Below are 15,734 nucleotides of genomic sequence, written 5' to 3' on the forward strand. Positions count from 1 at the left end.
CAAAAGACAATTAAAGTGAGAACGTGGTGACACTTCAGCAGTTCATGGGATGTGGATCCCAGGTGCTTTCCCTGTTTCCCCAGTGGATGCTGTGCAGTCCCTGAGTGCTTACCTGGTGAACAGCACCTGTGTGGTTGTGGTTTGGAGCCTCTCCTCCCAAATCCCTGGGATAAAATCCTTTGTGATTGAGTGGAGGAACCTGAACAAAGAGGAGCAGGTGAAATGGCTGCGAGTTCCTCCAAACCTCAGGAAATATTTCATTTATGGTGAGTGTGTGCTTGAAAATATAATTTGTGCTGTTAATTGGTGTGGAACTGAAAAATGTGGAATTTCTGAGCTCTGAGCCCTTTTTTCCCTTCTGTGTTTCTAATCACTTTTATTGACCAATAAACCAAATTGTGATGCTCATTAGAGGATTGCCTGTTGCATTAATAATCAGTTTAAGCTCTGGAGTGAGTTCATTTTGTGGCACTACAATAAAATTAGTTCTGGAATACTGAACACACCAGCTAATTATTCAAATGAATATCTGCATTTCCTTTGCATTTTGACTTTACTCCTGGAAATTATCCCAGGAGCTCCATAAGGTGTTCATTCCATGACAGAATAATGCTGGATTAATAGCTTGAATCTTGGGATTTTGAAGTAGGGATCTGTAAAAGATTGGATCCATTATTGCCCTCTCTGGGCTGATCTGAGCTCTGATCTGTGCCCAGAGCCTCTGTGGAGGGAGTTGTTTAAAAGCTGGATGGCAGTGGGTTCCAAAGGCTGATTTCTCTTTGCAGATCACTTTATCCTGATTGAGAAGTACCAGTTCAGCCTCTACCCTGTGTTTGCTGGAGGGGTTGGCAAAGCCAGAGCCACGGATCAGTTTGCCAAAGGTGACTGTCAGGGGCTTTCCCCCTGTTTTTTGTGAAGTAAAAGTGAACTTTAAGTGTAAAATCTCTGTCTTTTCTGAAAAAAAACCCTAACTAGTAATAAAGTCACTGTAGTGTACCTACAAACAGTGAACAGCTTTAATTTGAAAACCCTCTGTGGGCTGAGCTGAGTGAAGGATTAAACTCCTATTTAAATAATTCCTTTTTGTCTGTTTATTCCCAAGGGAAAGGTTTGTCCATGTGCAATAAAACTGTTGCTCAAGGTTATTTCCCCATCTAAGCTGTTGTTTCTACTGTTTGTTATTTCCCTGTTGCCAACCATTTGCTCCCAGACAAATCACTTTGCTGCATTAATAGCTGAACTCCTTTATTTCCAGGGGGATTTGAAACTGGGAATTCTGGCAGCCTCCACGTGGTTCTGCCCATTGTCTTCTCCACCTCAGTTCTGCTGCTGGGAGCATTGCTGCTTTCACACCAAAGGTACCTTGTTCTTGTTATCCAAAATCCAGCTCCTTGTTCCTGTTATCCAAAATCCAGCTCCTTGTTCCTGTTATCCAAAATCCAGCTCCTTGTTCCTGGTATCCAAAATCCAGCTCTTGTTCCTGTTATCCAAAATCCAGCTCTTGTTCCTGGTATCCAAAATCCAGCTCCTTGTTCCTGTCATCCAAAATCCAGCTCCTTGTTCCTGTCATCCAAAATCCAGCTCTTGTTCCTGGTATCCAAAATCCAGCTCTTGTTCCTGGTATCCAAAATCCAGCTCTTGTTCCTGTTATCCAAAATCCAGCTCCTTGTTCCTGTCATCCAAAATCCAGCTCCTTGTTCCTGTCATCCAAAATCCAGCTCCTTGTTCCTGTCATCCAAAATCCAGCTCTTGTTCCTGTCATCCAAAATCCAGCTCCTTGTTCCTGTCATCCAAAATCCAGCTCCTTGTTCCTGTCATCCAAAATCCAGCTCCTTGTTCCTGTCATCCAAAATCCAGCTCTTGTTCCTGTTATCCAAAATCCAGCTCTTGTTCCTGGTATCCAAAATCCAGCTCTTGTTCCTGTTATCCAAAGTCCAGCTGCTGCAGCTGAACTGGTGGCACTCTGCTGAGCTGGTGTCACAGAATCCCAGACTGGTTTGGGCTGGGAGGGACCTTAAATCCCACCCAGGGCCACCCCAGGGCCACCTCCCACTGTCCAGGCTGCTCCCAGTGTCCAACCTGGGAGACTTCCAGGGATGCAGGGGCAGCCACAGCTGCTCTGGGAATTCCATCCCAGCCCCTGCCCACCCTCCCAGCCAGGAATTCCTTCCCAATATCCATCTAAATCCCCCTTTTCCAGCTTCTAGCCATTCCCTGTGTCCTGTCCCTCCATCCCTTGTCCCCAGTCCCTCCCCAGCTCTCCTGGAGCCCTTCAGGCCCCGTGGCTTGTGGTCATTCAGCACAGGCTGCACCCTTTACATTTTCCCAAACTGGCACCTGGAATGTCCCTTCTTTGTGGTTTGGGTTAAATTTGGGCCATTTCTCATCTCTCCAATGGTTATTTCATGGCCACAGTGCTGGGGATAAATGAAATGGCAGAGATTCCTTCCCTGCACAGTGCAAACAGCACCAACTCCAGCATTTCCCTGACATTTCAGGATGAAGAAGCTGCTCTGGGAGGATGTTCCCAACCCCAAGAACTGCTCATGGGCACAAGGAGTTAATTTCCAGCAGGTTTGTATTTCCCTGAGGCTGCTGCTGCTCCCTCCACTTGGGGCTGTTGTTCCATCTCTGTCTCCAGTGGAAATCCAGCCCCATTCCCCCCTCTGGCTCCATCCAGAGGTTCCCGTTCCCCAGGCCTCTGGATTATACATTGGACATGAGATACCTGCTTTTAATGATGAACTGTTAAATAATAAACTGATTTTTTAGTAGGTGACAGATGGTGGCCTTTGCCAAAACAGCCCTGGCCTTGGCTGGGAGGGGTTTAATCTGTGTTTGCTGTGGTGTCCATGGAGAGGGGAAGGGACACAAACATCTCCTGAAGGGATAAACCACATGCATGAGGAAAAAAATTGTTATTTTCATTGTTGAAAAGCTCCCTGTTCATTTTGATGTTGGAAGGTGATGGATTTGTGTGGGAAAATCCCAAATTCAGGGCCCAGGTGTCACCAACAGTGAGTCTGAGCTGAGTAGAGCCCAGGAGTTTCACTCCTTGCTCTGATTTCCCACTACTCTGACTATTTTGACATTTTCCTCATTATTTTGGCAGCTTCCTTGCTGTAAAACATGATTTGTTAATCCACCAAAACCTGGATTTATCTGTTTTGTCCTGAATTCATTAGGAAATACAAGGGAATTTTCCTTTGGAGCTTTCTTGCTGCTGTCAGTTCATCCTGGTGGATAATTTACATCTGCATTTATTAGGAGTAGTAAATCCTGCATTTCTCCCAAACAGAGGAGTTTCACTCAGTTCAAACATGCAGCTGCTACTCAGGTGGGAATGCTCCAAAAATCCCATGGAAAGGCTGAATTTGACCTGGATAATCCAATCCTAGCAGGGAAAGTTCCTTCAGCTGATGTATCAATGGTAAATCAGTCAAGGAAATTTTGTCATAGAGGATTTTCAGCTATAAATTCTTAAAAAACAATGTGTGAACTCAATGTGGCAAAATTCCAGGCTGCTGGGAACCACCTTTGGTGTTGGATGCTGTGACCCATAAAACCTGGAGAGTGAAATAAAGCAGTTCCATAATAAATGAGCACTAAAATCCCTCTTTTCTTCCAGCCTGAGACTCTGGAGCATCTCTTTGCCAAGCACCCCGAGCCAATGTCGATGTCGTGTGAGCCCCTTCTCCTGGAGGCAGAGATGGTGCTGGAGGACATCAGCATCACCAAAACCCTGGGAAAAGAGGAGCCAGGGGATTTTTTAGGAATCGACCCCCCCCAGGACTCGGAATGTGACTCTGCCTGCTCCAGCAGCCCCTTCCAGAGCAGCAGTTTCTGCAGGAGCTGCCAGGATGGAGAAGCCCTGGCGCGGGGTGACCTCAGATACGCCACAGTCATCAGCAGCTGTCCCTCCAGCGGGCCGTGCCGGCCAAAATCCTGCCCAGGGAGCTGCCTGGGGAGCTGCTTGCTAGGGCAGCACCCCATAGTGCTGGGGGCCTTCTGCAGGGGTGCCTGGGACGTGGGCAGAGGGGCAGTGCTGGTGCAGAGGGCCCTGTCCCTGCTGTCCTCGGAGGGGTTCTCGGAGCCTCTGGAGGAGGCCGAGCGCAGCCTGTGCTACCTGGGGATAGCAGCCATGGGCACAGGGCACAGGGACAGCCTGACAGACACCCCCGGGGGCACGGGCCAGCCCCAGAGCATGGGTCTGCTCACGGAGCAGGAGCTTCTCCAGCACGTCCCAAACGGTGTCACGGAGTTTATCCAGAGCGGCCTCAAGCCTAAAGGCGCCGTTCCCTATGTTCCGCAGTTCCGGATGGCTGCAGCCAAGGGGCAGGAGGCCACGGAGAAAAAGTGACAGAATCACCCAAAATTCCATATTCCTGAAGTTTTTCCAGGTGTTGATGCATTCCTCTGTTTTCCCTCTCTTGCTCTATCCGGCTTGTTCTGGTTTTAGGCCTCACCTGGAGCCCCCAAGGGTGAGAGAGCTGATCCAGGGCCTGGGATATTTCTGAGGGAGGAAAGCTGGAATTTGCCATTTCTCTGGGGATGATGTGTGACATCGAGTCAGCCTGGATGTGGTTGCAAGGAATGGATCAAGGAGTGAAAGGCTCAGGGTGCTGCAGGAAGAGGAAGAGAATCCAAATTCCTGTGTCTCCATTAACTGCATAAAATTATGTATTTAAAGTAAGGTAACCACATTTTATTGTTGAACACAAGATTCCAAATGGTGAGTTTTACACTGACATCTCTTCCCAAGCTCTTTCCTAAGATTCCATGGGAGAAAAGACAGGAATTGGATCCAAGGACCCTGCATTTTAGATTTTGGGAGATCCAACGTGTCTGTATGGCCTTGGAGAGGTCACTTTGCCTCTACAACCCTGTCAGGAAGCCTCAGGTGGGAGTAAATCAGGTTTGCATTTTCTGGGAGAAGCAGGAAAACAAACCCACACCGATTTGCAAGCCAAAGCTATTTTTTTTGTTTTATTGCATAGTTCATAAATATTTTTCTACACCTGCCTTTTCAGAGAACTATTTTGAGGAGTGAAGGAGGATGAATTTATTGTGTATTCCAAAGAATATATTTCTGTCAAACTTCAGAGAGACAAACACAAAGGGCAAAACCAAAATTAAAAACCAAAGCAAGGGTGAATTTAAACCCAGTTTGGGCTGCTGACCTGGCTCTTGTGGGGCTCTTTGGTGCTAGATGTGACACAGATCTGATGTTCTGGTTTCCAAAATCTTGTGTGGGGTGAGGAATTAAAGCTTGTTTTATATTAGGAACCAGGACTTGTCACTGTGGTTGGAGATAAACCTGCAGGCTCCTGTGGCATTCCAGCTAAAGCTGTGATGGATGCTGGATTTAGGATGCACTTCTGCTGTTGGGAAGGGACAGGAGAGCCCATTTTTCTGGAGAATGGAGTGATCCTTTCTTGGAAGTGTCCAGAAAAATTATTTGGTTGTGTTTGAAGGTCATCTTTCTCCAGGAATAAAAAGCTGATGTTGATTTTGTTCTGCCCAGACCTTTCCCAGTAATTCCATACAAACAGGGGGAGCTTAACCATGGGAATGATCAGCTGAGGGACCAGGGAGGGCTTTCCTGGGAACATGGAGAATTCAGGAATTAGGAGATGTGCAGGAGGTCTCTCCTCAATGGCAGATTCCCAGGTTTCCCCTCCTTTGGGAGCCCAGCCCATCCTCTATCACTGCCGTCCCATGATTTCCTAATGGCCAGAGCAGCTGGTGCTCCTCAGGAAAACCAATGGATCTCCTCTGCAAAAACCCTGCAGGAAATACAGCAAATCTGAGCTGCTGCAGCAAAAAGAGAAGATCTGGGGTGTGATGAGTGTAGAACCAAGGGGTTGCATCCTTCCTGTCCTGTTCCTGCAGTCCCAGTGCTCCTGAGGATGCTGCAGATCCAGGTCCTGCCCCACAGCTCCATCAATAATTCCTGCAAGTGGCATTTCCACCCTGATGGAAGGGACATTCGATGCTGCTCCTCACCTCTCCGTGCTCCCACAGAAAGCCAAAATCTGCATATCCTGAATGCTCCATCTGCTGCCTCTGGCTCGGGTTACAGCTCCAGCCGCTCCCTCGGGCAGGGAAAACTGGGAGCTGGGCAGAACTGGGAGCTTTGGGTTCTTTTCCATCATTATTTTCCCCTCGCCTTCAGGTCAGGTTGTTTCCCACAGCTAAACCTTTCCCAATTTGAGGGATTGCTGTGATGGCAGCCTGAGGAACAGAATCTCCTTGGCTCATGCCTGGCTGAGCTGGAGATGGGAATGTGCAGTGCCTGGGTGTTGTGGAAGGTAAGGACGTTTCTGCTGGAGCCACAAGAAGCTGCCACTCGTTCCAGAGCTGTCCCTGCAGGGGACACAGGTGTCACCCCGGGGAGGGCTGGAAGGGGCTGTGTTCCATGTGAGAATGTCTGGAGCAGGGAATCTGTGCCCACTGCCCCTCCCAGGAGAGCTGGGAAAGGAACCAGGAGCAGGGGGAAAGTGGGCAACAGGGTCACACCAGGATCTGTGCTGGGGCAAAAATGGCTTTCAAGGGATGATCTTCACCTGCAGCTCTGCTCTGAGGGGGCTCCTCCACTCCTGGCTCAGTGCCTGGCAGATCCAAAGGGATCCACCTGACCCTGGGCATGGGGAGGAGGAAAAACCTTTGGAATTGCACTTGGGAGCATCCCAAGAGCAGCCACAGGAGTGACCCAGCACAGCTCCTGTTTCCTTCCCAGGGAAAATGTTGCTGCTTCTCCAGAAATGTTCCTGTGCCACAAACAATCCTGAGCCAATTCCCAGGGAATCTGGGCTTTTTACAGAGAAATGGGATTTAGAAATGGGATTTTTGGCCGTGGCCTCACACTCACCAGGAAAGGCTTTTTCAGTTTGAACCAAGCAATTACAGGAGCCATGTGCAGCTTCTGAAGTACAAATTAAGATCCTGCAGATTCATTTTGAAGAGCATTCAGGACTGCAGCTCTTTTATGTAAGAAAATGAATCAAATGTGTCATTTTCCCTTTTCCATGTCACTTGCAGCTACAGTTAAATTCCCCTTTCTTTTCTTGTTTTTTAATCTGGGATTGATGTTTGAAGCAGCAAACCTTCCAGTGCCAGGGATTTGGAGCTCCATGATCTTTAAGGTCCCTTCCAACCCAGGCCATTCCATGATTCCCTGATTTAAAAGCACAGAAGGGACCAATACATCCTTCAAATCCTTACCAGGCCATGATTTTGTCGTGGACATTCCAGATTTTGTGTTCCCTGTTGGAGAAAAGGGAATTAAAATGCAGGTTCCTGGGGGGAATTTCTGCAAGAGGAAGGATCCCATTCCTCCAATCTTCCCTCTGCTGGGAAAATAACTTGTCTCAAATTTTGAATTGAGTGTATTTGGGGTATGCATGCAGGTTTTTCCCAGTAAAACACCGGGATTTTTGTGATGCAAATGAAGCTCATTTCCTATCCCTGAAAATTCGTTCAGAAGCAGCCATTTCTGCCTTCAGATCCAAGAGGAGAGTTAGGGACAGGTGTCAAACACAAACCTTCCCAGCAAAGAAAGCAATTTCCATATGGATCCAGCACTTGGCAAAGGAGAAGCAGCAACCTGGGGCTGCTGGAAGGTGTCCCAAGCCTTGGGTGGAATGAGATGGGCTTTAATCTCCATCCAAATCCAAACCACTGTGGGATTCTAGAATTCTGTGAATTCTGTGATTTCTGTGAAGAGGATTTTATAATTCCCTGAATGGATGGGATGGGAAAGCCAAGGAACAGCTCTGTTAGATCCCCAAAATCCATCCAGGACACACAGGTGGGCAGGAGACCCAGCTCAGACTGCAAAGGAGCACTCAGAGCTTCCAAAGATGATTAAATATCTGGCAGGGAAAGAATTATTTAATCTTGTGCCTGCCTAATGTCAGGAGCTTGTCAGAGACCAGCTGCTGTTTGCAGGAACAGCTTGGAATCCCTCTGCTCCAGCTGGGTGGGCAGGAAAACTCCAGCTGGATCATCGGGAAAACTCAGCTGGATCATCAGGAGACTCCAGCTGGATCATCGGGAGAACTCCAACTGGATCATTAGGAAAACTCCACCTGGGTGGTCAGGAGAACTCCAGCTGGATTATCATGAGACCTCCAGCTGGGAGAGCACCACCTCCCTCCTCAGCATAGGGAGCAGCAGGGACAGTGATGGGCTCAGCCCTGCTCCCCATTTCTGCCCCCTGAACCATCCCACACTCCCTGGAGGCAACTTCTGGCTGGGGCAGGGATGGTTCCAGAGAGATTTCTTCCAGCAGCTCCAGCTGAAGTGAAGGATGTTGGGTTCCTTTTTGTTTTCAGGTGACAGCATTTTGAAAAGATTGTTTTAGGCTGCTGCTTGTCTTGGAGCTGGGAAGGATCCGGAGCAGAAGATGGAGCTGGGGAGGGTCTGGAGAACCAGGAGGGGCTGAGGGAGCTGGGCAGGGGCTGCAGAATCCCTGAGGAGCCGGGCAGGGGCTGCAGAATCCCTGAGGAGCCGGGCAGGGGCTGCAGAATCCCTGAGGAGCCGGGCAGGGGCTGCAGAATCCCTGAGGGAGCTGGGCAGGGGCTGCAGAATCCCTGAGGAGCTGGGCAGGGGCTGCAGAATCCCTGAGGAGCTGGGCAGGGGCTGCAGAATCCCTGAGGAGCTGGGCAGGGGCTGCAGAATCCCTGAGGGAGCTGGGCAGGGGCTGCAGAATCCCTGAGGAGCTGGGCAGGGGCTGCAGAATCCCTGAGGAGCTGGGCAGGGGCTGCAGAATCCCTGAGGAGCTGGGCAGGGGCTGCAGAATCCCTGAGGAGCTGGACAGGGGCTCAGCCTGGAGCAAAGGAGGCTCAGGGGCCCTTGTGGCTCTGCACAGCTCCTGACAGGAGGGGTTTGGGATCTGCTCCAGGGAACAGGGACAGCAGGAGGAAAGGGCTTCAAGGTACCCCAGGGAAGGTCCAGCTTGGAGATGATGGAAAATTTCTTCATGGAAAGGTTTTCCATCCATGGCACAGCTGCCCAGGGCAGTGCTGAGTCCCCATCCCTGGAGGGGTTTAAAATCCCTGTGGATGTGGCACTTGGGGACACGGGCAGTGCTGGCCTTGGCAGTGCTGGGAAACAATTGGACTTTGTGGTCTCAGAGGACTTTTCAAGATTAATGGTTCCAGGATTCTATGATTTTATAACTCTGGGAGCCTTTTTCTCTTTTTCCCATCAGCTGGATGTGGAAATAGATATTGAAGCAGGAGCCCTGTGAGGACTCCAATCCAATTCCCTGTCTGGAGCTGGGACAGATTGCCCTGAGCCCCTCGGAGCTCTGTGGCCTCTCTGGCTGAAATAGGCAGGTTGAAACTGCAGAGATGGAAATCCAGGAGATCTGGAGATTATTTCCCTGCACGTCCTGCTTTGTGTCACCTGCCCAAACCCTATCAGTGGTGACAGCACCCAGAAACACAAGCCAGGGTTGCCAGGCTAAAACACAGAAAGGTTTCTTGTTGGTTTAAAAATCTACTCTGTGGGGGATTTTGTTTATGTTTTTGTTTATTTGTTTTTGTGTTTTCTGTTGATTTGTTTGTTTTTGGTGGTTTTTTGGTGGTTTTGTTTTTCTTTTTTTTGTAGGCAAAAAGACAGTGGAACCTTTCCTGCCAATTTGAGATCCATTTTCCCACTCCGAAAAAAACCAGTCCCGGGATTAGGGGCTAAAATCTTTCTGACCACTCTTGTGGTGTGGTTTTAGGGAGCTGATGTGAATTAGCTGAGCTCTTTGCAGTGAGGAAAATCCCTTCCCTGGGCACTTCCCAGACTGTCCCTGGCAGGGTGGGCAGGCCCTGGCACAGATTTCCTGTCCCTGGCAGTGTCCCAGGCCAGGCTGGAGCAACCTGGGGTGGTGGAAGTGTCCCTGCCCATGGAGGGCGACTGGATAATCCCTGAGCTCCCTCCCAGCCCAAACCTATTCCATGAGGAATTCAATGTCAGGACTCCTTACATCTGTTCATATAAACTTGTGTTTATTTAGACCAAATGTTAGCTCCTTCCTTCCTCAAACCCAAGGACCTTCCAGCCTTGGCTGTTCTGCAGGATGAATAATCTTGTCAGTGGCTATTTTTTCCCAGAGTACATCAACACCCAGCCACAAATCCTCCTCCAGCTGGATAAACTGGGCTGGGGACAGGCTGTGGGCTCAGGGCTGGCAGCAGAGAGGAGAACATTCCCCAGCACCTCTCAGCCCTAACCCACAGCTCCTCCTGGCCCTCTCAGGGATTGGGATGCTCCCAAAGAACTCGGTGGGATGAGTCAGCTCCCTGTCTGCCAGCCTGGTGCTGAGGGGGAGGAAGAGGAGTGAGGAGCTTGTGCTGATCCAGGGAAGCTGCAGCACAGGAGGAAAGTGACAGAATCTTCTTCATTTCTCAATTCCTGTCTTGGAAAATGCACCTTTTCCTGTGCTTCCTGCTGCACCAACACCTGAGCCCTTGGTGGCACCTCTGGGGCTGCCAGCAAAGCTGAGGCAGTGGGAGCATTCAGCTTTTCCAAAGCAGGCACAACATAATCCTAATCCAGCTTCCTGCTGGGATGTTTTCTGCTCTGTTCCATGTTTTTTTCCAGAGCATCCAGCACTTCCCAGCTCTGTCAGGGATGATGCCCATGGCTCAGGACTCAAGCCCATCCTCCCTCCTAAAGCCCAGCTACAGAGAAAATTGGGAATCTGAGGCCTCACATCCCAGGAAGTGCTGCAATGTTCCTTGCTGCTGTCTTTAGCCAAAACATTTGGGTTTCCAGGTTTGTTTCAGGAGAAATCATCCATGGAATTACCCTCATTGTTTTGGGACTATGACAAATCCTTCCCACTTCCCATCTCCTCCACCTGCCTGCTCCCTCATGGATGAGAAATTCCAGGGGTTCCATTCCAGCCCTGGCCTTGCTCCAGGGAAGTGTCTGCCTTTAAAAACTGCCCAGCATTTCCAAAGTAATAAAAAGCTTCAGTGGCTCCATAAGCTCCTGCCCTTTTCCTAGGAAAGCTGGTTGGTGTTTTTCAGGGAAGCCGCCCTGCTGAAGGGAGCTGCCTGGATTGCTGGTTTATCCATTTCCATGCAGGATTTGGGAATCCACAGCAGCCTCCTCAGCCACTCCTGAGAGTGAAAAGCCTCATCAACGCCTCCCTAAGGGATTTTTGGAGGGTAGGAAGCACGTCCTTCACTTCACAGCTGCTGCTCCATGCTCTTCTCCCAGATAAATCCCCGATAAAGCTCCAAGAGGGATGGAATGTCCGCCCTGCACCTCTTCCCTCCTAGCTCAGCTTCTCTCTCCCTCTTGACATCAAACCCAACAATTGTTCTACTCCTGTGAAATGGGGAGGGGAAATTCCACTGCCTGATCCCAGCATCTGTTATATCCCATTTAATTCCCATTTATTTGATATCCATGAGCTCCTTCAGCTGGAAGGACAGAGAAGAGAGCACAAGCACTCATTAATTCTGCCCAGCTAATTAATTAATTCATGGATCTCTTACAGTATCCGGGGTGTTTGTTTCCTTCCCCTGTTTCCATCCTGTCCTGCTCATCTCCCAACAGTCCACAGCCTCCCCCAGTTTTCAGCTGAATCCCTTTTCCTGGCACCAAGATCTTTGTGGAAGAGGAGGGAAGATGACAAAGACATTTGGGTTTGATGAGCTGAGGGCACAGAGGGGAAAAAATCCTGTGGGGAGTCCCTGGCTGGGTTTGCTTGGTGTGGGCAGTGCCAAGAATCTCCTGATCCTCCCTGAAAAGAGGGATTTTGGAGAGGAGAGGGCACCAAGTCCAGAACAAACCCAGAAAATTGTATAAAATATCCCAAAATGGTATTTTGAACCTCAGTGGAGGTTCTGAGGCTGCCTTGGGGGTGCTGGAGGGCACAGGAACCAGGACCCCCTTCTGTTTATATCAGCCACTCTCATTCCAAACTCATTTCCTGCTGCTCCCTTCCTGTTTTAATGGGAAATGTTCCCTTTGACAGGACCTCACCGAATCCATTTATCCTGCTGTGTTCCAGCTCTCCTGCCACATTTATCACCCAGGGATCTGAGTGCGTTCAACACAACCACAGACATCTGCCAGCTTATTTTTTTTTCCCTCTCAGTCTCCTCAGGAGAAAAAAATGAAATGAGTGCAACAGTTTTCCTATTTTAGGAAGTTGGACTTTTCCCCCAGCCTCTCTCCCACAAACATTGCTTTAGTTTTATTTTTCTAGTAGAGAAAACAAATCCCCACAGGATCCACATCCTCAGCTTTGATCCTGAGACAGTTTTACTTTCCAGAACAAAGCTGGACCATCCCTCCACCGCCCAGCTCTAGGGAAGGGGTCAGGAATATCAGGAATAAAAATATACTTTTCCTCTCACCAGGCAGCTTTTTGGCTGCAGGATTGGGAATGTGGGAATCTTGCACCACAATGGGACAGAAAAGGAAAGGCATCACCTGGGCTGGTGAGAGCTCTGTGTCAACAATGAATCCTAAAAACCCTCCTGAGCCCAAGGTGATCCCTGTGCATCATCTCTGTGGTGTTGGCATTTAAAATAACCCTTGGAATGGTTTGGAATGGGAGGGACATTGAAGCCATTTAATTCCAAACTCTGCCATGGCAGGGACACCTCCCGCTGTCCCAGGTGCTCCAAGCCCCATCCAGCCTGGCCTTGGGCACTGCCAGGGATCCAGGGGCACCCACAGCAAATCTGGGCACCCTGTGCCAGGGCCTGCCCACCCTCACAGGAACAATTCCCAATTCCCAATTCCCAATCTCCCATCCAGCCCTGCCCTCTGGAAGCCATTCCCTGTGTGCCGGCACTCCGAACTCTGGAACACGAGAGTTCACCCACAAATGTTCATCCCCTGCCTGGTTTTGGGACCTTGCCGGGGGAGGAACACGGAACAAGGGATGTTCCCCTTCAGGGAGCAGCTCGGCCCCGTCGTGCACTGTCCTGGGAATTGCAGTGTGGAAGGCGGCGGGATCCCAGCTAAAATGGGGAAGGGAGAGGAGGTGCCTCCGTCCCGCTGCTCCTGCCGAGGGAGCTGTCCAGTTCTGACTGCCCTCAGAATTCCTTCCTGCCCTGAGTCTGGCACAGAAATGCTTCTGGAGGAGCCTTTGGGCAGCTCCCCTGAGCACTCTGCCAGGAACGGGGAGGTTTGGCCGGGAAGAGAAGCTGGATAACCAAAATCTCCAGGATTTCACAGAGTGACAGAAGGGTTTGGGAAAAGGACCTTAGAGATGGCCTCAAACCTGATCTCAGAGCTGCTGCTGTGTGTCTGAGAGCTCAGGCTGTGGGAAGGACAGAGGCAGGGAGTGCACAGGGCTGGTCACTGGGAAGTGACCTTTTCCCAAGGCTGCCGACTTCTCAGTGGATTTATGGATATGGAGTCCTCTGGGATGGTCAGAGCTTCTCAGCAGTGAAAAATTGGTGCCTGTGAGTGGCACTCGGCGACTGCAGCAGGGCAGGGAGTGCTGCAGCTCTCAGGACTCACTTTGGCGTGGATCAGGAGCGCTCAGGGCCGCTGGAATATCTCAGGAATGACCTCTTGGGCTGGCTTGGCAGGCTCAGCAGAGGCAGATGTGAGGAACACGAGCCCATGATGGGATCGCAGCAGGAGCTCTGAGAGTGCTTCATTCCATTTCATTGCACCCTCCTGCTCTCAGCACTCCCTCCCAGCAGCCGGGCTTCAGCAGGGTGCCAGGGAGAGAGGAGGAACCAGGAGCTGCTGCTGCTGCCAGCTGCAAACAGGGACAGCCCCGTCCTGCCCAGCAGGTGCAGCCCTGCTGCTGTTCCCAGCCTCTGGAACTGCATCCATGACTCTGAATCGCAGCCTGGATCAGGATTGCTGCTCTCTCCTGTTGCCAGGGAGCTGAACAGCTTGGGTGTGCTGCCTGGAGGCTGGGAATGACCAAGAGCAGCATTTGAATTTCCCTGGCCTTGGAGTCTGGAAAAGCAGAATTTCTCTCAGCCATTTGGGAATTCTGCCCTAATTTGCGTTGTTCAATCCTCACAGACAACTCTTAAATATTCCAAAGATTTGCCTGAGCCTAAACCCCAGGGTTTACACCTAAAATCCAGGGGAGGATTGCAGAAGTGACTTCTCTGTGGAGTTTCCAAGAGTTTAACAAGTTTAACACCTTTGCACACCAAACTCTGGACCAGATTCCTTGATCTGTGTCCGAGTCAGCAGAGAGGGACAAAAATTCACCTTGGTTCTCCTCACTGCAGCCCATATTTTGTAAAAGGTATTGGCGTGTTAAAATTTGATTGATAATTACCTTTGTATTTTAAAAGAAACTCCTGTATGTTATAGAAATCTCTCCATTAATTATTAACTCTAAATTTTACTGAACTGGACAGACAATCTTTTCTCCTCTGTAGGATTACGTGGCACAAAACTTCCATTCAATATTGTTCTTTTATTGCATAAAGAGTGGTTTATCAAGATCTGCTGTGGTCTGGCCTGTGGGCCTGTGGGATATTGGGCCATGGGATGGGACTTGAGCAGGAATCCCAACACAGCAGCCTTCTGTTCACTTTTCAGAGGCTGCAGTCACAGATCCCTGGAAAAAATCAAGGGGCTGTGTGTTATCCACAAATAACCAGTTTAGCTCTTAATTTAAAAGGTTTTATAATGAATAGATTTTATTTTTCCCTGCTGGACTCTGAGGTTTTGGGGAATTGGGGTGGGTTCTGTAAGCCTTTTAAATGCTTCTCCATGCCCCTGAAGACCAGAAAATTCCTCTTTTACCACGTGAGCCAAGTCTTCATGTTATTACTCCAGAAACTTGGCCTTTGATGAGGACATCAAACACGCCAAGATCTCATGTTTAGGATGAAGCAGAAGTGAACAACGATATGGAGAGAATTGCCCTTTATCTGCTGGGTGTCTGGGGTGGTGTGACCACCAGCAGCTCCCACAGGTGTGACATGTGGCATTAAACCTTCGAGGTGAGCAGCTCCTGTTTGCCAGGAGGAAGGGAAAGGAAGAATTCCTCCCCAAAATCCCAGCCCAGCCCGGCCGTGCCCGGGGTTTGTGCCTGCTGCTTCCCCCGGGTGTGGAGCATCCTCTGCTCCAGGCAGCATTCCCTAGGGAGGCTGCTCCAGCCACCACCAGCTGCCTCCTCTCTCCTGCTCTGCCCCTGTGGATGCAATGATATCGATAAATTTGTGTTTGATTCCTCAGAATCCCAGACTGGTTTGGGTTGGGAGGGACCTCAGCGCTCCCCTCAGCCCACCCCGCCATGGGCGAGCGATGCCACCACACACCAGCCCAGGCTGCTCCCAGCCCCATCCAGGCTGGAATTTGGCCGGGTTTGCTGCAGAGCCGCTGCCGGAGCTCGCCTTGGCCCAGACCCGGCCGGGGAGGACCCGGGGCCGGGGCTGCGGCGGGGGAGGGACGGACGGAGCGGGGCGGGACGGACGGAACCGGGAGGGGAGAGCGGAGCCGAGCGCTGAGGGAACGGGAAGGAAGGAGCAGAGCGGAGAGGAGCAGGCGGGGAAGGAGAGCGAAAGGAAGGGGCGGAAAGGCAAAGGAAGGGAAGGAAAGGCAAAGGAAGGGAAGGAGAGGGAAAGGAAGGGAAGGAGAGGAGCGGGGAGCGAAGGGAAGGCAGGCGAGGAGCCGAGCCGAGCCGAGCCGAGCCGCCGGCGCTCCCCGCGGAGCCGGCCCCGCTCGCTCCGCAGCGCTGGGGAAGCGCGGCCGTCGCTCCGCCGCCAGCGCCGGGGCCATGGAGCGCT

General features: G+C 50.6%; 1 protein-coding gene across 1 annotated transcript in view; it reads left to right on the forward strand.

The window, feature by feature from the left end:
- The window catches only part of LEPR (leptin receptor), a 30,793-nt gene extending 25,298 nt beyond the window's left edge, over positions 1–5,495 (forward strand). Inside the window, exons 15-19 of the mRNA XM_063166283.1 lie at positions 84–266; positions 786–881; positions 1,256–1,358; positions 2,499–2,574; positions 3,629–5,495. Of these exons, the coding sequence (XP_063022353.1) occupies positions 84–266; positions 786–881; positions 1,256–1,358; positions 2,499–2,574; positions 3,629–4,360 (1,190 nt within the window). The 3' untranslated portion in view covers positions 4,361–5,495. The remainder of the gene's footprint in view (positions 1–83; positions 267–785; positions 882–1,255; positions 1,359–2,498; positions 2,575–3,628) is intronic.
- Positions 5,496–15,734: the final 10,239 nt, after the last annotated feature.

This window comes from Melospiza melodia, chromosome 11 (assembly GCF_035770615.1).
Source record: "Melospiza melodia melodia isolate bMelMel2 chromosome 11, bMelMel2.pri, whole genome shotgun sequence".
In the NCBI taxonomy this organism is placed as follows: Eukaryota; Metazoa; Chordata; class Aves; order Passeriformes; family Passerellidae; genus Melospiza; species Melospiza melodia.